We start from the raw sequence: 22,724 nt of genomic DNA, 5'->3' as shown, positions 1-22,724 counted from the left end.
ATTTTACTATTATATCACGAAGAATATAAAATGATGAACAGTGTGGCAATACGTAAGAGGTCGTAAGCAAGCCACAAGCCAAGAATATCATAGGAGACGGCTTGGACCAAAAGCTGGCGCCGTTATTTTCTTAAAGAGCTTAATCTATAGTTAACCAAATACCGAAAGGATTAACAACAAATGGACAACGCTCATAAGGCATTGGTGGAAAAGCAGTATACGTTATCAAACTCCATAGGTTTTGGATATAAAGCAGCAATCAGGAGACCCAGTAAGACCCGAAACCATGTTATATAGTCTATAGAGTAACATTTTCCCAAATAACGAGCTAGTAAATACCTGCAATATCACCAAGGTTCAAGGACTAAAAGTTTCCGCAGACAGTTGTGAAGCGAATCCCAACAAGATGTTAGATGACGGAGAATATTCTCCTTCGACGGTGGCGGCAGCAGAGCCTTTTGCCTGCATCGACTCGCTCACCCCTATGACAAAGAAGAAGAAGAAGAATAAAAGAAGGTTTAGCGATGAACAAATCAGATCATTGGAAACAATGTTTGAGTCAGAGGCAAGGCTCGAGCCACAGAAGAAGCTGCAGATGGCAACAGAGCTTGGGTTGCAGCCACGACAGGTTGCAATATGGTTTCAGAATAAGAGAGCTCGATGGAAGTCAAAGCATCTCGAACAAGAATACAGCATACTTCGAGCCAATTACGACACCCTGGCTTCCAAGTTTGAAGCTGCCAAGAAAGAAAAGCAGGCCTTGGTTGTACAGGTAATTTTGTTAATGAATACAGTCTATACAGACCCATTTGTAATTCAGACGGAGACTTACGAAGATGGCTTTATTTTTGACAGTTGCAGAAGCTGAATGATCTGATGCAAAAGCCGCAGGTGGAAAGGCATTGCAAGCCAGATCTAGCTGCAAACAGCACGCAAAGTGAACCAGGAAATGGAGACGCGACCGGATGTGAATTGGAAACAAAGCCAACCTTGTCAACGGATAAATCAGGACATGGACTAGGTGTCCTGTCAGATGAGGATACCAGCATAAAGGCAGAGTACTTTGGACTGGAAGATGAACCCAACCTTCTGAATATGGTGGATGCCGATAGCTCCTTGACATCACCTGAAGATTGGAGCAGTTTGAACTCTGATGGTCTCTTCCACCAATACAATAGTGATTCTCAGTGGTGGGACTTCTGGTCTTGAATGAAAATGCTCAATAAAGCATGGAGGTTGTGTATGCAAAATAATCTTCCTTCTGTTCAAATATTCTATCTGCTTCATGAAGGGGAAGGTATACACTCTACAAAAATGATTTCAGAAGCAATGAATGTAGCTTTTTTGAACCGTAGACAAAGTCCATCTATCTGCTTCATGAGATTGCAAAAGCTGCTAATGTCGACCCCAATTAACCAAATGCGGCTCAAAGTTGCAGTTCCCAATTGTTTGGGCCACGAAGTAAAATTTGGAGACTTGTAGTTAAGGAACTGAAAAAATAAAAACTGCCATGGGGAGTAGGAATCTACACAGAGTTAATATGCAGACTTAAGGGCTCGGGAAAAAATAGAGAGAAATCATTCACAAGTAGTGGTCTCCAAAATAGACAAATGTACTAGTTCAAGTAGAATTTTGAAGGAGTTGGTATCATGGTAAAAAATAAGAAAACCCCATATTTAGTCTTTTAATTTTCAATTATTCTGCTTTTCAAATGGTTGTGCAAATAAACAAGTTTCATAAGGCCCATGTTCAAGGAATGTGCTTGAGATGTTTTCGCCACTGGAAACTACAGAATTATTTGCGAATCAATAGAAAGCAAACAAATAAACAAGTAATTCGAACTAAATAAACGCTATGAGACATGATACCAGTACTGAGATAGACACGAGATTTCAAAATACAAACAAGGAAATTATAAAGATATAGAATGATTAGATACAAATTTTCTACTCGTGCAACATTCTTCATTAAGATATTACAGCAAATCAGATAAACCAAATACCGTTGCACTCATCTGCAGGATCAATGCCATTCAATACAAAAGAGCATTAGATAATACTACCTCAGATAGCCCAGAAGTGATGGGGAGTAATATGTCTCAATAGACTCGTACATTTTTTCCCTCAACAGAGCAGTAAAGTAATCCTAAATGATAAATAAATACCATTATCACCCTAGTTGTCAAAGTAAGGATCATGTGCAGAGAATACCAGAAAATATGGAGAATATAGACAAGCAACCAAAAATACTAAAAGAAGATATATAAGTGGTTTGGCCACAAGGCCTACATCCATAGGAATTAGCAAGAGAAAATTTCGATTATCATGCTTGGGGATTAGAACATCCATGGATCAAGTGAACAACCATATATGAGAAAACACAGAAGATACTATCAACTGCGCTAGTCTCTCTCTTACATCTTAACACAATCCCAAACCACTCAAAAATCCATAGTTTGACTTTGGATCCTCTGGAGTTCCCAAGGAATTTCAGGGGAGTTTTGCAATCTTACCTAGAGAAACAATATTCACCACTTAAGATTGGCACAAAATCTTAGACAAATCAAATAATACTCAACATGTCCTTCCAAAAAAACCTAATGAACTTATCTATCACCAACTTCAACAATACCTGCCCCGGTTCCCTAAATAAAGTTGTAACATAATATCCGGGTATTACCACCACCAACAAACAGTTCTTGAACAAAGATCCTAAGAGCTCCTGATGTGATACTCTGAAAGTGAAACCAAAGCCCCTGAGCAAGTTGGCTTGATTTAACCCCGATTGGCCTAAAAGGTTTTTGTTCGAATATCATTATTGTAGTTTCATTAAACCTTGCTTTTGGATCCTCAGCCTGCTAGATATTCTTCATGAATTTTTCATACTAACAATGAACCTTATACTGTATGGCACCTCAAAGAAATTCATTAAAAAAAAAAATACTCAACAGAGCAAACCTTCACACCAGGTGTAATTAATCACCCGAGTTTATGTAATGCCGATTGAACATTTCCGCATACAAGTGCGTCACTGGAGCAATCATTGAAAAGACATGGGAATAATTATAAGCTTCAAATGTCCCCACAAATGACCAAGTGAACTCCTAGTGTGAACATAATATTACTCACAGAACAGAAAATACGATGTGGCTACATAAGAAACATAAATCATCTACATAACTGACTTGCTAAGTGAATTCTCAATGACAATATCTGCATCTGGCAAAATAATCTATGCTTCTGTAACTCATCGGTATTCCTGAATTAGACACCAGAGAATTACACAAGTAGTTATGTGACTAATATAGGTGCCAGTACATCTTTGCCAGTTGACATAACAACAATGTAAGAAGCCATAATTCCTAATCTTAATTCAGCTACTGGAGACACTAGTTACAACATATTTCCCTCGTCACAAAATAGATTTATGGTTTGAAATGACATGATTATTTGTGAAAAGGTAAAAATATTTAACTTTTATATTAAATGTAACACGATTTTGATAAGAATCTTATTTGCTTTTTTTAAAAAAATGAGTAATATAGGAAATGAAGAATTATAAAGTTCCATTTTTAGAAAATTTATATATTTTGAGATAACTCCAAAAAGGAAATGTTATAATCTATTTTGGGAAGGAAGTAATATATATTTATTATGAAAAAGGAGCAGATAAAACAAAATAAAGATTGACCAAGTTACTTGAGGACTTTAATAATAAAACGTCATGAGAAGGAAAGACTGACATGTCCAAAGCTTTTCAAAGCTTTTCTATTCAGATCTATCATATTGCACTAGTAAAATACTAAAACCATGGAAACCAATAACACCACATTGCATTAGCTAGGGACATAAAATAATCATATTTCCATCGGACCTTCAATGTCATTTATCACTTGTGCATCTTCCAATACAAATTTTGGATTAGCATTCACATTTCCTCTTCCGTATACCACAAAAATCAAGAGAAAAATTAAAATCAATTGATCAATATGTATTTTAAAACAACAGAATAAGTGAATCATAAACAGACCAGCATGTCCTAGCATAGACATTATGAGAATTATGGACCTTTTCCTAGAATAAATCTATCTTTGAACTAAAACTCCAGCTTTCCAATTTTGCTAATAGCCAATTTCTCTATGATTAGCACCATGTATGACATGCTACAACCTAATACATTCTCTCACATATGCCCTTTTCTCTTGGGCCTGATAATTCAAGCATTCTAAACCTAGCCCTAGGCAAAATTTCATTTCTTTAAATTTTATTAACATTTCAATCACAGAGTAAAATCAATGAATTCAGAAAAATATACTTTTCTATTTTTAACCCAAATCCTTGCAACTCGGCAAACAAAATTTCCAACCACAAAAATGTATTTTGTATAAAGTCCTCTAATCTTAGAATCAGTTTAAGCTAAGGACAGTATCTTCATTTTCAAAACTATATATGATTTGATTGGAGGTTATTTCCTGTGCTCTTCTATTCCTTTCACTAGTCTATTCTTCTGCATCTTCACTTTTCCCAAGCTTCGCTGATCTTCTCAACCTTCAAGAAAACTCCTCAGTGATAAATTAAACTCTTCCAGAATAGCAGATCTTACACCATCCAGGACAGACACATGTTGCTTTCATGTATTAAATGATGAAAGCAACTTTAACATTCAATGTAGTCAAAGAGGTTATTAATGCTACACTGACTTAACATCAGAATTGCAAAATATATCTGATTTTAAGATTTGAAACCATTATTCTCCAACCTTAGAATTGCAATGTGATGTTCAATGTTGATTGTTTGGAAGCTTATATAGAACTAGAGATTCTCTCTTCAAAGCATATTATCCTTAAAACTTAACTATAAATTAACCATGCAGTTAAATCCATCTATATATATATAGAATCGACTATTATTGCTTCTCACAGCAATGCTTTTTTGATAATCCTCAGCATCAATTCCTCTAAATTAAATATATCTGCTTCAACGTATCAAGCAAACCCCACCCGATTGATTATTTCATGCTTTTAGTGTATGCTCCTCAAGATTCCACTGTAAAACAGACGGTGATGTCAAAGAGTACTCATTCTTTTTCATTTGTTAATTTGTTTTTAACATTCACTTAATGCTTAATCTTCTCGCAACCAAACAGAGCCTAAACGCAAAATGTGAAGAAACTGAGAACAATACCGTGGAGCCTGGGTCGATGTTAGACCCTCATCGCAACCAGCACGATCCAATTCCATTCTTCTTCTTCTTTTTCTCGGCGCTGGCCACCATTTTTTCCCCACTCTGTCTCTCTCTCCCTTTCTGTTTCTCCTCCTTTCCCACCTTTTTTCCAGGCTCGAATCCCACTTCCCCAAGTCCAATTGTCCAAACGAATTAGACGAATTATTTATCTATTTAATTGTCATAAAAGTTATTATAATTTATCTATTTAAACATCATAAATTTTTCAATGTATATAAATTTTTGGAATATTCACTTGTTTACTTTTCTATTTTTATATTTATGAAAGTCTAATGTACATAACTTTGTTTAAGGTGACAATACAAATTTTAATTAAATTATTAAAGTCTGTCTCCAATGTGCTCCAACATCGATCTGAATTGAATATTGAAAAAAATATGAAAGTCTTCAATATAAAAACTTAATTAATAATTTTGCATCCCACTCATAAGTGCATGTCAATTTTTTATTTCTTGATCAGTTGAATGTTTGTCTCTAGGGTTTCAATTGAATGATCGTTGGTAGCATCTATCGTTTGACGCTTTGAAAATTGTAGAATAACTAAGGTCTTTTAGCACTTTGTGCGAAACATATAAATATAATTGAAATCGTGTTTATATTTTAAAGATAATTCCCACGCTTACAGGATTGGCTATTTCTCTTCCGTTAGATAAGTTTTGAAAAGAGGATAATTCTCGTTGTATTAATAATATTGTTCTTGCTTAGCAAGGTTTTCCTCTTATTAATTGAATCCTGAGTTTTCCTTAAAAATAATAATAATAAAAAAAAAATTCCCACGCTTACAATATTTAAAAAGTCGTGGTAAATTGATAACTTTTTAAAATAATCACTAGTTAATTATGCGTGGGGGTGTTACAAAACTTTAAAAGTTAATAAATGATTGCAACATAAGACCTATGCCAATTCCTTTGGATAGATTTCAAAACGGCAACAAAAATGAATCGTTCACAGAAGGATTCTGGACGGGCAGTGGCAAACTGGACGTCGTTTGCTTGCGAGGGGTTCTAAAAGCCAAGTAGAACGTCGTCGTACTTGTACTAAACCCCTCACTCTCTCTCTCGCAAGTTGCAAGTCTCTCACTGGTTCAGCAAAGGCTGAGAGTCAAGAGACACGGAAAGAGAGAGTGATGAACGACCTCTCTGATGCAGCTCTAGAAGACCAGCACTGCTGTACTTGCAATCCCATTCCTCCTCTATTCTTCTACATTCTCATACCCATCTTCCTTCTGGGTCTCTCTGTCTCCGTTTTCATACTCATTGCGGTCCACAACGCCCTCTTCTTTGTCTCCTTACTTGTGCTCTCGGCTCTGGTCATCGCCTTTATAGTCTGGAACACCCTTCAGTGGAAGAGCAATGGCGCAATTCTTTTCTTTCTTCGCTCTCTTCCTCAGTCTGACCTTAGGATGGCTCGTGAGGGACAGCTCGTTAAGATCACTGGGGTACCAACTATTTCTCTCTTCCTCTCTGTTAATTCTTTTCTTTTAATGGGTTCTTTATGGTGTGCATTTTCCTTTTTTGGGTGAATGGTTTTGGGTTCTGGTTGGTTGCTGTGAAAATAAGAGGGAAGGAGATGAAACATGAAATTGGCAGTGTTATGTTAGTTTTCTTTTGGGTTTTTCGAAAAGATAAGTAAAAGCAATCAGAGTCTGAACCTCCGGCTAAAAATGAAATGGAATGGAAAAATTGTGCATTTCCTTCTATCAAATCATGGGCATTGTTAGAAAGTTTTGTTATTTTTACCGGGCTCTCTCTCTCTCTCTCTCTCTCTCTCTCTCAATTGTGACTATTAGTTTGTTATTGTTTTATGTGGACAAAGATAGTGGTAAATTAATGGACTTTGAAACACTTCCCCTCTAATGAGCTGCCAAAAAAATGGAGCAAATAAAGTCAAACTGAAGCTATAGTCTCATAGTTTCTGTTGTTTTTAATTCCAAAAAATGAGAGAAAAGTAAAAGAAGAAATCAACTCAGCTAAGCCAGATAAATCAATTAGTCTTGGCAGGCTGGTGGTTTTTCTGTTTTTTGGTCTTCTAAAATGAAGAAGTTTATGACTGAAAACTGGTTTCCTCTACCGTCGTTTTTGTTTAGCAATTGTTTGGAGGAAAGTCTATTTATTTATACTTTTTAATGGGGAAAAGATCAGAGGATGTGGTTGAAAGCTATGAACCAGAATTTTGAGGATTTATGAGTGAAGTGTTTCGAGCTTCTCACGTATGAAGATATAGAAGATTGGTAAAGAAACAATCTGAGGGATGGATGTCTGTCTTATCATAAACTTCTATTAACTGTTAGTGTTGTTGTCTTTGGATTCACTTTGTTCCTTCTATATGTGATTTAACGAGAAATATTAAATAAAATTGAAAATTTATTCTATTTAAGCCAATTTTCATTTCACTTGTACTGATTGGAGATAGGGACTTCATATTTTTGGAACCAAAGCAAGTATTTTCTAGATATGAATGCTTTGTTTAGAACATGCTCTTCACACTCTTGACTTTTCATGTGATTGGGAAATTATGATAGATACGCTTTATGTTTCTTGTGAGGAAAATAGCTCTTGTCAGGAACATCATGATGAACTGAGTATTGGAATCATATCATCTGACATGCTGATTGTGCAGATTAATAATGTTTGACATGCTGACTGTGCAGATTAATCATGTCTCTGAACATGCAGACTTTTCCATCACGTTAGCTAATTCTGTTTATTTTCATGTTAATTTCCTCTTTTATTCTCGTCTATCATCCATTATGTGCTGTATTCTATTAGCCAGGTAACATTTTCCTTCTACCTGGTGGAGACCAATTCTTTTATAATTCTGATGATTTCAGCTTGCATCATGTGGGAGTGTTGCCCTGGAATCTTCCTATGAAAAGGCTACCAGATGTATCTATGCATCTACTCTTTTGTATGAGTACCGAGGGTTTGATCTCACACCAGTGAATCTTAAGAAATCATGCTTTCAATGGAGTTTGGCATATTGTGAGGTGCATAAAGTCTACTTAAGCCATTCACCCTATTTTGGTATTAATAAACTGTTGGTTGTCCTAATTGGATTGAGTATGATGTTGATCTTGTAGGAGGTTGATGACTGGCGTCATTTGTTTCCATGTCTATTTTAGACCTTGAATCAATTTTATGTATTACATTAAGGTCACTATAATCTTGATGACTGTTTTCAAGTAACTTGTGGTGAAGAAAAACTCCACAAAAACAGAATATTTCAACTCAATTCAAGACAACCTCTACTTGCTCCAAAACATCTTATTGGCATTGTGCCTTACAATTTTCTGGTTATCTCCATCACAACCTCACTCTACCTAACTTTCACTTCCTCTTCACCTTTTACGACATTCAACTTGAATTTGACACATTTATACTGGACATTGCAGCACCTAAGATAAAATGATTCTGGTCTACGTTTTAACGTCTCGCAATTGAGTTTAGCTCTACTTTTCCAAGTCTTGTTACTAATTTACCTGATATCCTTTTTTTTCTTTGTGCTTCTTTTGTGCATATGTTGTTTTTTGCTTGCTCCACATTATGTATTATAAAGAATGGGATGCTTTGACAAACATGGGCTCTGCTTATATGTTTATGTTTACGTTGGATTGCTTCTTAAATCTTTATTATCTTGAACATCACTGTGTGACAAATACTATTATCATACAATAAAGGGCTAATAACTTTGTTGGTACCTGGATTTTGAGGTTTTTTAATTTTTCCCCCTAGGTTTTAAAACATGACAAAATTAATACCTCAAATTTTGAAAAAGACCGAATCACTACCTCCAGTTTAAAAAATTATATGGGGGTGGCACCCCCTTAGGCCACCCCCAAGGCCAGTTTGGGGGTGGCTGAGGGCCATGGGAGTGGTTTTGGCCACCCCCTTTTTGGCCATTGGGAGCCACCCCTAAGGTCAAATTGGGGGTGGTTCGGCTACCCCCATAGAATTTTTCAAACTGGAGGTGGTGATTTGGTCTTTTCCAAAATCTGAGGTACTAGTTTTGTCATGTTTTAAAATCTAGGGAAAAAAATTAAAAAACCTCAAAACCTAGGTACCAAAAAAGTTATTAACCCTACAATAAAACATGAGGTGAGGCTATTATAGAAGCTGAGTGTGTAGAATCTGTAAGAGGGACTTTATGAATTGAGTTACTGCAATAAATATTTGCATGGATTTGACAACTATTTGGATTGTATTTGTTTTCTTTTTTTGAGTTGAGCTTGAGTTCACTGCATCCCCCATTCCCAACGCCCCCCCTTGCTCCCCTTTTATGTAGTGTCAGCCTGGTGCCTTTGACCTTCTCAAGTCTCTGGTTCCACCCCTAATCTGCTCTTGTTAGTTTTCTCAGCTTACTCGGCCTACAAGTGAAAATCTACCTTAGATATCTACAATTACTATACTATATCTTTTCAAACTACAGAGATTATTCTGGTAACAGTAAAGGTCTTATTATTGTGTGCAATGCATTGTCAGAACTGTTAAGGATCAATAAGATGGAAAAATGGATGCTGCATTGTTAGATATCTAGCTTTATATCTTACTGCCTTGTTAGATATCTAACTTTATATCTTACTGCCTTGTTTGGTTCTCCAGACATTAGAAGTAAAACAGCAAATGTATAGATGACATAATATCTACCTGAGGATTCGAACATCTACTATCTTTATAGATGAGACACTTTGAAACATATCCTGCTATATTCAAGAACCTAGCAATCTCCCCTCTTACTCTTACTTGTGCAGCATAGGACAAAGGATTGACATGATCATAATATCGGTCGATGTAGAAAAAGGAAATCAATAGACCTCATTACACAAGCGATGGTATAATGTCAAATTCCAAAGTCATTATGAAATCAAATTCTCATTAATTAAATCAACAGGACTTCCAGCATCTCACTATTATATCATAATGTAGTTTTCCTGCCTTGTAATTGGCTTATTTGAATTAAAAATACTTGTCACCTCCTTATATTTAGAAAGTTTGATATGATTGTGGAATTTAATCCTTCTTGGTCTTTCCTCCTGACAGAGGTCCGCCACTGACTTTTACATAACAGACAGAAAGTCTGGTGTAAGAGCTCTGGTGAAAGCTGGTTCTGATTGTAAAGTTATTCCCTTGGTCATTGAGAGCAAACTTGTGAATACTACCAGACATTGCAGAACTTTATCACCTGATCTGAGGAAATGGTTAAGAGACAGAAACCTCTCAGAAGAAGCGCGTTTACTACGTCTTGAAGAAGGGTAACTCATTTGTTCTAATGGAGGCTTAAATTTCCTACGAAGTCTGCATTATTCTTTATCACTTCTCTCTCTCTCTCTCTCTCTCTCTCTCTCTCTGGGCTTTTATTCTTTATAACTGATATACTGCAAAATCCCTTAAATTTTGGCAGGTATGTCCAGGAAGGCAGCTGTGTGACTGTAATTGGAATGGTGCATCAGAATAATGATATAGTGATGATTATTCAACCACCAGAGGTCATCTCCACAGGATGTCTCTGGCGAAAGCTTCTTCTCCCAGTTGACATTGATGGATTGATCCTACAGGTCTCTCAGATGGCTGGCCTTGTGTCAAACCAAGAGTCTAGGCAACAAACAGAATGGTAATTCCTGACGTATGAGCTAATTAGGAGTTTGTAGTATTTTATATTTCAGATGAAACTCTGTAGAAATTTTGCCCTTCTAATTTAGATTTTAATTCTGCTGAATTTTCTGTCACTATGTACCTTTGCCTGCTCTAATTGATTCTTGTTCTGACTTAATTTTTACTGGAATCTAATGATTTTATCCAGTTCCACTGATACTTGGATCCTCTTTCTTTCAAAACCATATGTGCGAAGATTTATGAGTTGTTGAATTGAAACCACAATGTTCAAAAAGGGCTTGCAGCTTTCCATATGACATTTGATTTTCTATTTTATTTTTTCTGGAAAACTGGATTTAAGAAAAAATTGTTCCCCAAAGACTAGCATATGAAATTTACAGAGAATTATGTGTAATATTATTCTATTGTAATTCACAACCACCCCATCTTGAGGCACACCATATGAGCTAGTTCTGTCGACTATTGCATTGTGCCCAATGAATTTGGACTGGATCTTAAGTGAGCCCAATGGATTTGGGCCTAGAGTTTACAGACCCATCTATTTAGGCCTACGTTATAATAATAAGTAATAGATCATAACTTCCTGTTGGAAAGAGAGGAAATAGAAATATTCGAATCAGAACCCAACGGCCCATATTAAGCCACCCTGCAGACCCAACACTAGCCATACGAATGTCTCATACTCCCAATCAGAGCCCATCGCCCTTCCATTCTACCGAAAAAAGCCCTAATACCACACCCTGCAGACCCAACACTAGCCATCCGAATGTCTCATACTCCCAATCAGAGCCCATCGCCCTTCCATTCTACCGAAAAAAGCCCTAATACCAACGCTTTTAAGCTCTTTCCAACTTCCTTCTTTTTCTTTTATCTTCTTTGTAAAAATTTGTCCTTTGGACCCTCAGATTCAACCAGCTATCACATAAATCTCCCCTCTTTACCTCAGATCTTTTTTTTTTTTTCCCCTATTAAAAAGGACAAGCGGGGAGACCACGTGTAGCTCTTTTACCTGACTCATGCCCATCTATCAAAACATCAGTTAATACTATACGGATTCATATTGTGGTAGTTGAACTCTCACCATAGTACATGCCCAACCATCTTACAAATTTCCTTTAGACCACATGATACTCATCTTGTTTTGGAGAACAATGACTTACCAAAATTAGTTTTTATCAAAGTGGTTTGCTCAATTAAAAAAAAAAAAAGTGCTGATCAAATAGTTGATTTATATTATCACGTCATTCAAATGTATAATAATAGATGGCAATAGGCAGAGATGTGCTCTCTACGGATTTGGATCCACTGAAATTCTTAGTAGAATTCCAGTTTCTGAAATTTCAGATTTAGACCGTTTATTTTTATTCAATGGTCATTGTTTTGCCTCGTGTCCAATTACTATTAAAAGAGTAAATATTTATTATTTTATTAGTAATGGGACACGTGGTAAAACAGTAACCCTTAAATGAAAAATGGACGGCCTAAATTTAAAATTTAAAAAACTTAAATTCCCTAAGAATTTCAATAGATCCTGATCCGCTCTCTGCTCTAGGTAAAAAACTATCTGAGTTCTATAATTCACATGTAGCCCACTGAACCAAAATTGGTTAAGCCCAAAACTGGCATGGGTTTTGTACTGAAGTCCAACTGGGTTCTGGATCCTTACAGAGTATGGGCTTTAGCTGAGCATATTAGGTTGTTTTACGCATAGAGGCACAACACAGCTGCACAAGTGTGTTTTGTTTTTTTAGGCAAGTAAATTGCACGAGAGTGTAAATAGAACTCACACATCCAAATAAATTTTAGGCTACCAAATTACTTATTTAGACATGTAGGTTTTATAGAAGTTTTCTTATACTAAGATTACTAGAAATTCAAATAACAAAATTGTTGAAGATTTCTATCTAGAATTTAAGGTTACTATTGTGGGCCTAAACATGACCCTTATGTAATTCAAGCAAGAATGAGTCGTAAATGGGCCCATGGGGGGCAATTTACTTTCGTTATTTAACTTTAGCAAGGGGTGACTTATTTAAAGAATTTTGTTGGGTGTAAATTTATGTGTAGTAATAATTAGATCTTAGGGAATCGATATGAATATAGGTTTTGAGCCAATTTTTTTGGTACCCCCTTTTCTTTATGATGCCCTATCAATAAAATAAGATCAATATTATTCTTTCTTTGGATGAATTCCAATCAATATTAATATTATTGGATACGTGGACACACTTGTGAGATCAAGTGTGAAAAGAACACTATTTCAGAGGTACCTCATAAATTAGGATTTCTCAGGGCTACGTAATTGTGTTGCTTGAGGTACAAGTTTAAAACTTGAACAAGAGGATTATGGCTAATGAATATCCTTAATTATCCGAAAAAAGGCTAATACCTATCAGCACTATGGGCTTTATTAATTATTGTCCCAGTTTGATGATAATTTTATTAACTATCTTAATAGTTAAAATACTCATTTTAAGATGGACTTGGTCACTTAGGGTTCATGCTTAATATTAAGCTCTTCCACTTTTATTCCTAATTAATTGATTACTTAGCAAAGTATGCGGTGCCCCTTTTAAAACACACACACACAAAAGCACATTCCCTAAAGACAATGGCATATGCCGAGTCATATACAAGTCATCTGCTCGTTGGTCAACGGTCAATAAGAAAATTATGATGGAATTAGAGAAAACAGTAGTAGAAAAATGTGGATGTAGTCATTTAGGTTCTGTTGTGCCCCTGAAGTAGGCCAAAGGAACGCTTTTACTTCATTTTTATTTTTTTAGTGATAATATTTTTATTTTTATTTTTTATTTTTCCTTAGCCAACTGTCTACCTTCAAGTTGCATAAGACGACCAGTCCTTTCATTTAACTATATGTTTTTTTAATTTTTAATTTTGGTTTAATAAAATGATAGCAATTATGTAAAGAAATGCATGACTTTCTTAGGTCAAGGTTTGGCAAGTTGTAACGAGTGACAGCCTCATATAACTATATAAATTACTATACAAATGAAAAAGAAATTAATAAAATAAGTCCTTGAGCTTTTAATTAGTGAAATGAGTTTGTAGGGCATACATCTCAACTTTCACTCCTCTATATGATATTAGGGTTAAAGATGGCACGGCCTAGCATCCACCTAATAAGACATAAACGTAAAACGTCCCAACAACCCTCAATTAAAATTAAGCTAAATGACTTTCCAAGTTGAGCTGATCCTTCACTTTTGGCTAGCTAATTTTCTGTTGTTTACAATTAATTTTTTTTTTAAAAAAACAAGTTTTAGTCCCTGATGGGCTAACGTTGAGTGAGAGAAAGACTAGAAGGGATGCCATTGACCAACAAAAAGAGAGAGGGAGACTTATGCACTATCTAATGGTGGTTTACTAATTTGGTTACCGTACGTACGGTGATGTCATATATTATGTTTTTATTTCATAATTATCGCATAATGTTAATCTCACAGTTCCAACCAACTATTGAATCAGTCATTATTTAAAAATAATTCAATGGTTGGTAATTGAGACTACCACATCAGCATTTTGAAATAATTGTGTGGAAAAAAAAATTATTTTCTAGCATTACTCATTCTCTAATTAGTAATGTTATATGCTACATTTTTATTCGATAATTATCCCACAATACTAAGGAATTTAGTTTATAAGTATAAACCAAAAAATTGTAAGTAAAAACTTTCTGGCCTTGCACTTGAATCTTTTACACTAGCATTATACATGATTTTATTGGTGATATTGAGCCATACCGGCTACCTGTTTAATTATGTTCATGAGGATGAAATTATGTTACCATATATATGTTTTACATTCCTTAAAAGAGCTTTGAAGGAAAAATGTTTGAAAGAAACGGATTTCATAGAAAATAGTTTGGGGAAATTTCACTTTGACTCCCTAAACTTCCACTCGATTTTACAAACTTCCTTGAACTTTCAAATCTCTCATTTTAGACTCATAAACTTTCAATCACTCTCAATGTGGACCCCTCCGTCAGATTTTAAACGCCACATGACGTTTATACTATTGACTTTTGTATAAAATTTCAACTTTCAAAACGTTTTTTTTTTTAAAAGGACATTTTGGTTTTTTTTTTTTTTTGTATTTTTAATGGCTAAAATTAACGGAAGGGTTCTAATTGAAAGTTCAGGGGGTCCAAAATTAATGAGAAATTTGGAAGTTCAAAGGAGGTTTGTAAAATCGGGTGAAAGTTCAGGGGGTCAAAGTGAAGTTTCCCCAAAGAGTTTTAATTTGAAAGAAAGTCTACGATCTCCACCAACTTTTGAAATTATTATCATTATTTTTTTTAACAATGACTGATCTAAAGGTTCGTTGCGACTCGTACCTTAATATTGTGGTTAAAAATATGGTTTCTAACATTACTCTTTTATAATATATAAAAGTTAGAATGTCATTTTTTTTTTTTTTACATGTCTGTACAAGAAAAAGGAAATGGGGAAGAGAGATTCGAACTAGTAACATCAGTTTTATTATGAGGCGTAATCCCCAGCCGATTATCATTTTAAAACAATAGTTAGATCTACATATATTCTTTTAACACAATGATTATATATATATATATATAAAGCTTTGCAAACTATAGAAATGTTTCTAATTCCTCATCTTCATCCTCTCCCAAAAGTTAAGAGAAAATCCTTGCACAATTTCATGATAGCATATAACTGGCTAATGGTTACGAGATGGTTCTGTCACTCCCGAACAACCTCTTGAAAAGACCAAACTATACATTTTTTTAGTTACAAAAGAGATGATTTGGTCACCAGCCCCTCCAAGTACAACTATTATTTATTGTTGTTGTTGTCATAAATTAGACTGTTTATTTAAAAATAAAGAATATTATATACTGTATTGCACCAGATGTCAATTGATGAATGCCCACCACACATGTAACAAACAGCTATGCAAAATGAAACGATAGTCCTGTCCTTAGAGCATTCTCAGCAGGGAGTGCAGACTCCTTTATAGGGGGTTGGTTCCTTATGTGTAGGAAATACGTAAAAAAAAATTGTAAAAAAGGTCTTACAGCAGATTCTCTAAATAAGCCTCAACCATGCGGATCGCTACAGTGAAACCCAAAGTATAGGGTTTCAATATTGCAATCCTTATGATTATTAAAATTAAAAGAAAAAAAAAATGTTTCTCTCTTCTCTACTCTCTCCTCTCTCATCTTTCCTCTTACAATTCTCTCTCATTTCTCCTCTCATATATATATATATATATATATATATAATATCATTTTAAAAAATAAATATTTTAATGATATAGAGAATGATTAAGGAAAGCTATTGGAGTGTATTTTGACATAAGGAAGTAAAAAGTAGTTTAAATCCTTAAATTTAGAAAACATTATGAAAAAGCTGATGAGAATACTCCTTAACTCTCTTTTCTACGGGTCTTTCCCATGAATGTAGAGTCACGTCCTTAATTCCTTCTGCACTCAAACAGGTCATAACTCATTCAACCATATCGGTTATTGATAGAATTTTAAAATATTATATGAATTTTTTTGAAGTAAACCCCCCAACCTTACGTATAATATTTTTTTGAATTTAAAAATATTATATGAATTCAAAATAGGAGACGCGTGTATCAGAATTCAGAAGCAAAGCATGTTCCCACAAGGGCCACTGTTACAAGCCTACAATATATAATATACAGTAAAAGAAAGGTTGAAAGGGAAATCTTCATTACTTCCGGCCGGTGCACATGTTTGAAGATTCCGCTGGGGACATCTGCCGGCTACTCCTCCTCGTGCTGTTTCCCCATTCCATGTCCATCCATCACTATAATAATAAGAGAAGAAAGAAGATCAATATATAATATACAGTAAAAGAAAGGTTGAAAGGGAAATTTTTATTACTTCCGGTGCACATGTTTCAAGATTCTGCTGGGGACATCAGCCGGCTACTCCTCCTCGTGCTGCTTCCCCATTCCATTTCCATCCATCACTATAATAATAAGAGAAGAAAGATTCATCTTCTTCTTTTATATATATATATATTTTTAATTTATGGTTGAATTTATGATAAATAATTATTATTTTTTGATTTGAGAGTAGTTTTAAAAGTTACATTAATTTTGTGAGAATACAAGAAAAACACGGGTCTTTCTTCTAGTATTATTCTTGTTGATAAACACACGATGATGAAGGACTACGCCAATTTATAGGCCTCTTTTTATAACATTTTTCAACGAAAGCAAATAATTTTTTTAAATAGTGTTATAAAATCAACTTTACCCTTCTTTCTTTCTTTCTTTTTCTTTTTTTTTCTTTTTTTTTTTTTTAATTTATAAAAATGCTTTGTAATACAATTTATTTTATCTCGTTTTACTATTGGAATGATGTATCAGTGCTCATAATTTGATGAGGGTGTAGTATATCATAGTATTACTCTTACTCTTTTTAAAAATGTTTTCCTTTCTACTATTTGCACCAAGCTGCAAAAAGCAAAAAGATGTGGTATTACTATTAAGCAAGTAGCAATAATGCAGTTATATAACACAATACCTCACGCTTTCACACTACATTCTAAGCTCACATTTATTTTCAGGAAATGTTAGTTACTTTTTTTGTATTCTTCTCGTGTCTTTCTATTCTTATATGAATATTATTTTTTAAAAATCAAGTATAAAAATAATGAGCATTTTATTATTATTTTTATTTTTTTAAAAAATAATATCAACCTAGAATCAGAAAAATACAAGAAAAACACTAAGAAAGTACGTAGCATTCCCCTTTATTTTTGTACTTTTTTAAGTACATAGGGATATTTAATGGCTTTTTCCTTCTCGAAAGTTCTAGCTAAAAAAATAAAAAAATAAAAAAACAAAAAAAAGATGATTATTTATTAATTAAGTACTTAAACTATATTTGTCGGTATTGATTCAAAGTATTTTTTCTAATAAACCTTTGTATATATACTCCTCTAAGTCCTCTTGTTTTAAACTACTTATAAAGCAAAAAAGAAAAAGAAAAAAAAAAAGAAACATCTTTTCAATGCATTGCGGAAGCATCTATGTGGAATATTCTAAGTCCACTGAATTATAAATCCAAAATATGCGTATTGTTCGCCGAGTCCTTCACATCATATAGTCGTGGGTTATGCAGTCTGTACTTTAAAAAAATATACCGTTCCCGAGTCGCCTTCAATGTCATCATTATGGAAACATGAGTAGGCCAGGTTGGTACAGGATCGAGATGTCTTGCAATTATCTCCATCTCAAGCCACAAATAAACGATTAGGGAATGAGCTACATCAGCAGCCAATGCCAGCCATAGAAGAAATAATCAAAAAAGAAAAAGAGTACATAAAGAAAGAGGGGTGATTTTGGGTGGAGTAACCTCTCCATCAACCATTGTAGAAGTAGAGTCATAAACGACCTGAATTTGGATGAGTTATGAGTAGTACTTGTGTGAGTTTGGCTTGTTCAGTTTTAACGTGAGCTCGAGCTCGAACCGAGCTCAGGATGAGTAAAAGTTGGGCTCGAGCTCAATCGGCCAAGAAAAACTTTGTGCGAGCTTGAGCTCGCCTATTTGCCTAGCTAGCTAAGTGCCTTATCAAGTACTCGGCTCAACTCGGCTCAAGTACGTTTTTTTTAAAAAAAAAAGAATTTCTGATTTAAGTAAAAATAAAAATAAAATAAGAAAACAAAAAGGTGAGAAGATTGAGGCCATGGCGATATAGCTCTTTGGCTCGTCTCCACAAGCTTTTTCTTATGGTTCTCACCCATTTTCAAAGGCCGGCTACCTTTGTCTCTACTCTTTGTTTCGAAGGCCACAAGAGAGAGAGAGAGAGAGAGAGCAAGGTTGTGTGGGTGACATGATTTATATGATTTGGGTGTAATAGTTCATTTTAGATTTCACCGAAAAGGAAAAATGAAGGTTACACGAAGAAAACCAAACAAAACTACCCTTGAGCTTGAATTGTAGGGGTATTTGTGTCTTATAGAAAAAATTTATGGTCACTTTTGTCTTTTGCTGGCCTCCAATGTTCAAGGGATATTGCAGCAATCTAAAGTTTTTTTTGGAGGAAGAGTGGGAAAGGGAGGGGGACAGACATTGTCAATTAAATAGTAGTTTGAATGGAGTATGTGAGATTTTTCCTAATAACATATTATTACCTATAGTTATACACTATATTATATAATATGCTTACATATTACATTTTACCCCTCCAAAGTTTCGTGCGATTTGCAATTCGACCTCAAAAGTTTCAATTTTGGCAATCTACCCCCCCCAAAGTTCCAAAATTTTGCGATTCAATTAATATTATCCCAAAATTCTCATATTGCCCCTAATTTTTATTTTTATTTAACAAATTTGGAGGTGCAAAAATGGCCAAATGGGCAAGCCACCCTGAATATTTTTTTTAATTTTTAATAATAAAAAAAAAATTAGGGTCAATATGAGAAGTTTTGAATACAATTGGTCAAATTACAAAAAATTAGAATTTTGGAGGGGTGGATTACCAAAATTGAAACTTTGGAGGTCAAATTGCAAATCACCCCAAACTTTGGAGGGGTAAAATATAATTTTCTCTAAATACTATATATGAAAAACCCTAGCAGAGCGCCGCACAGAGGGGTCCCCCCCTCCTCCCCCTTTTCTTCTTGCTTATTTCTCTTTTGTTACAGGCTCTAGCTCCACCGCGCCGGGTGTGCAGTCCTCCATTTCTGCCGTGTCATTTTTTGGGGTTGATGGGGCCTCTTGGATCGGATTGTTTAAAGCTTGATCTACGTCCCTCCATCAGACTCACCTCGACACAAGCCCATCCTCCGCGTGCACCAACCCCGCCTGCTTTCCAACGGCACCTGCCTCTTTTGATTCCGGCCTCTCGTGACGGATCGTGACTTACACGTGCCTGCGCGTGATTTTTTCGCGTTCTGGCTAGAATCTTCAGGCGGCCTTCGGTGGTGTTTGTGGGCTTTTGTGATTTTTCTTTATTTTCCCTATATTTTATGTTTTCCCTATATGTTATGGTCCTCGCCTTTTGGATTGAAGATGTGAATAATTTTCTGGCTTACGAGTCGAGGAGAATGAGTTTCGGCATGGGGTTAATTTTCTGCTCCGAGCTGAGGAATATGAGCTACCTATGCATTGACAAAATTGCCAATTTTGTCATCCTTTTAATTGAAAGTGTAATCCCCTTATAATCCTTTACAATAATTCCCACTCAAATTCGTCCATTTTCTAAATCCAATGCCAGATGACTCACATCCCAGTTCACCTTGTGGAAATTGGATTTCATAGAAAAGAAGACTTAAAAGAAAAAGAGATTTTCAAAGAAAATGATTTTTATAATGAACGAGGTTTGGAAGGAAAAGTATACTTTTGCAAAAGAGTTTACAAAAGTATAATTTTTGAAATTCGAAAGGCTTTTGATTTCATAAAGAGTTTGTGGAAATGCTTATGTCTTATTTCTGATCTAGTGATGAGAGGGAGTTAAACTCTTATCAATTCTGAATCAAATGATGAGGAGGAGTTAAACCATTATCCTTCTGCACCCAGTGATGAGAAGGAGTTAAGCTCTAATCAGTAACGAATCTAGCGATGATTGAGCTAGCTAGTGAGAGTTAAAAAAAGAGGTTGATGTACTATATAAATGAAATAATCAAATTCTTAAAGATGTTTTAGTTGATTGTGTTGTCTTATCATCAAGATTTCATCAAATTGTTTATTTTTATGAATTATATGTTTTTTCACAAAATGTAGGCTTCATTTCTATTTCAATTGCAATTTCTTAGGATGAAATCAAAGTAGATGTAAATTTATTTTTTATATAATTTTTAAGGGAAACTTTACTTACTCTCCCTAAATGAACACGTTATTTACAAACATTCTCTCAAACTTTCAAAAGTAACAATCAATTCTTAAAACTATTTTTTCAAGTGGTAGCTTAATCGGCTGGAGATCACATCTTTTGAAGCAGGAGGTCATTAGTTCGAATCTTTTCCCCTCATTTCCTTTCTCTTGGGCAGACATGTTAAAAAAAAAAAAAAAAAACACACTCTGAAACCTATGCTTTAAATTTAGAGGAGTGTTCGCGAAAAAAAGTGATATTTCAAGGCAAGAAAGTGTAGTTTCCCTTAATTTTTCAATAAGAAATAAGTGCTTTTACTCAAATTTTAAGTCAACTTAACCGTGTTTGCAAAAACATTTAGAAAAAGAGAAAGTAAAACAGTAGTAATTACTTTATATTTTAGCTAAAAATCACCTTCCTTTATTTTAACTACCAATTTTTTCAAAGCACCTACATGTTCTCTATTTAATTTGAATCAAGCTTAATTAGGTGTTGTAAAAAATAAAAAAAATAATAAAAAAAACCCAAAACTACAGTAGATTTTTTTTTTATATAATTATTAATATTATTGTTCTAGATTTAATTCTAAGTTTTCCACGAGAAAGAAAGAGAAAGAATTGAATTATATCTAAAACGTTGAAAAAACAACAAGAAATCTCCTCTAGTTTTTTTTTTTTTTTTTTTAACACAACTCCTAAACCAAATTTCTCTATTTAATTTAGTTATCAACTTTTACTATTCCATTTAAATATATCCATTTAATGATTTCATTCTTTCTTTGAGAGGCGAGAAATGTTGGAGATTTTTTAATACCCCTTTTTCACATTTGGTAAGTGAAAACTGATTATTAAATTTGGTGAACATTTAACAGCTCAACAAGTGTTTCAGCATTTTGCTAAGTCCGATATAATTAATTTTAACATCTTGGCTAACCAAAAGAACGTTTGGGTTATTTTGACTAGCCAAACAAGAATGCTTTGAAGTGTTAAGGCTAGGGTCTAGCAATTTGATCGGTCCTGTAGCAATGTTTACTTTCTTAATTATCAATAAAATTAACAAGAAGAAAAAAAAATCACTTGGCCACTTGACTGGTTGAAACATCGATCAGAGAATATCATGTCTGTCACATACACGACACATTCGGGTCTCACTCCTCTAGAGCTCTATATGATATTAGGGTAAAATATCCAGACCCCACTGCATGCAGATTACCTTATTAATTAGAAAACTCAATTGTTTGAACAAACTTCTATTCGTTATTGGCCTCCTTTGTTTTAAATTAAATTCTCAGTCAAGACGACTCTGTCAATTAATTTCCTGCTGTTTACATATTAGATCTTGGCGTGAGTTGAACGCAAGAAAATCTCTCTCTCTCTATATATATATATACGTGCTTACGAGAAAAATATACCCATATATATGCCTGTTGTTTGTAAAGCAAAAGTGTGTTTTGCAAGCGATCAAGAGCTGTCAAAATATTCATTTTCATTTTAAATAGAAGTCATGGTGGAAATTCATTTCATGGTGTGGAAAAATTTTAGTCAAAGATGGTGATGTTTTTCTTTCTATATATTCTACTTTATTTTCCTTTTCCCCCCAGCCCGATTTGTAAGTTTTCAGCCGACAAATCAATTAGCTTCCTTTTGCTGATTAGTCACGCAAACATAGAAATATAAGGTGATGGACAGAGACTATAGGAGATCTCGAAAGAGAAATAAATCTAGGAATTTTCCAACTATCCATCATGGCTCAACGTACATTTGACTGGCATGTAGTAGGATTTTTGGAATCATTTTCCTTAAAAAAACATTTTAATTAATTGGGTCGTCTTAATTAGTTCAGATAAGACAATGATAGCCTACGCAAATATTCCACTTAAAAGAATTCAGTGAAATATATTCCTTTCCCGCACAAACTTTACAAAACAATTGGTAATCAAGTAGCTTAACACTAATTAAACCGCTAATAAAAAAGTTAACCCAAAAAAACAGAATATTTGAGGACATTGAGACAAAGATATGATTCCAATCGTAAAATGT

At 34.4% G+C, this 22,724-nt stretch overlaps 2 protein-coding genes across 3 annotated transcripts; both read left to right on the top strand.

Annotated features, from left to right (window-relative positions):
- The first annotated feature begins 237 nt into the window (after positions 1-237).
- HB-12 (homeobox 12) lies at positions 238-1,683 on the top strand. The gene is made up of 2 exons (XM_059601825.2): positions 238-772; positions 856-1,683. Exons 1-2 carry the CDS (start codon positions 407-409, stop codon positions 1,207-1,209), a joined length of 720 nt encoding a protein of 239 aa, XP_059457808.1. The 5' UTR covers positions 238-406; the 3' UTR covers positions 1,210-1,683.
- A 4,626-nt stretch (positions 1,684-6,309) lies between these two features.
- On the top strand, positions 6,310-11,048 carry LOC132186619 (protein SHOU4-like). Of its 2 annotated transcripts, XM_088517377.1 has the most exons (4): positions 6,310-6,681; positions 8,074-8,229; positions 10,280-10,491; positions 10,641-11,048. In XM_088517377.1, the coding sequence occupies exons 1-4, from the start codon at positions 6,370-6,372 to the stop codon at positions 10,852-10,854; spliced, it is 894 nt and encodes a 297-aa protein (XP_088373503.1). In that variant the 5' UTR covers positions 6,310-6,369; the 3' UTR covers positions 10,855-11,048. The 2 variants fall into 2 exon arrangements, with proteins under 2 accessions (XP_088373503.1, XP_088373504.1); XM_088517378.1 differs by lacking the exon at positions 8,074-8,229.
- Positions 11,049-22,724: the final 11,676 nt, after the last annotated feature.

Source organism: Corylus avellana, chromosome 6 (assembly GCF_965113065.1).
Source record: "Corylus avellana chromosome 6, dhCorAvel1.hap1.2, whole genome shotgun sequence".
Classification (NCBI taxonomy): Eukaryota; Viridiplantae; Streptophyta; class Magnoliopsida; order Fagales; family Betulaceae; genus Corylus; species Corylus avellana.
Note: the sequence above shows the minus strand (reverse complement) of the source record. Positions and strands in the feature narration are given on the sequence as shown.

Bases quoted from the DNA above. Each gene is read 5' to 3' on its own strand.
- HB-12 (XM_059601825.2), top strand. From the start codon at position 407: ATGTTAGATGACGGAGAATATTCTCCTTCGACGGTGGCGGCAGCAGAG. The intron at 773-855 runs GTAATTTTGTTA...TATTTTTGACAG, and splicing joins AGCAGGCCTTGGTTGTACAG to TTGCAGAAGCTGAATGATCT.
- LOC132186619 (XM_088517377.1), top strand. From the start codon at position 6,370: ATGAACGACCTCTCTGATGCAGCTCTAGAAGACCAGCACTGCTGTACT. The intron at 6,682-8,073 runs GTACCAACTATT...TGATGATTTCAG, and splicing joins AGCTCGTTAAGATCACTGGG to CTTGCATCATGTGGGAGTGT. The intron at 8,230-10,279 runs GTGCATAAAGTC...TCCTCCTGACAG, and splicing joins GGAGTTTGGCATATTGTGAG to AGGTCCGCCACTGACTTTTA.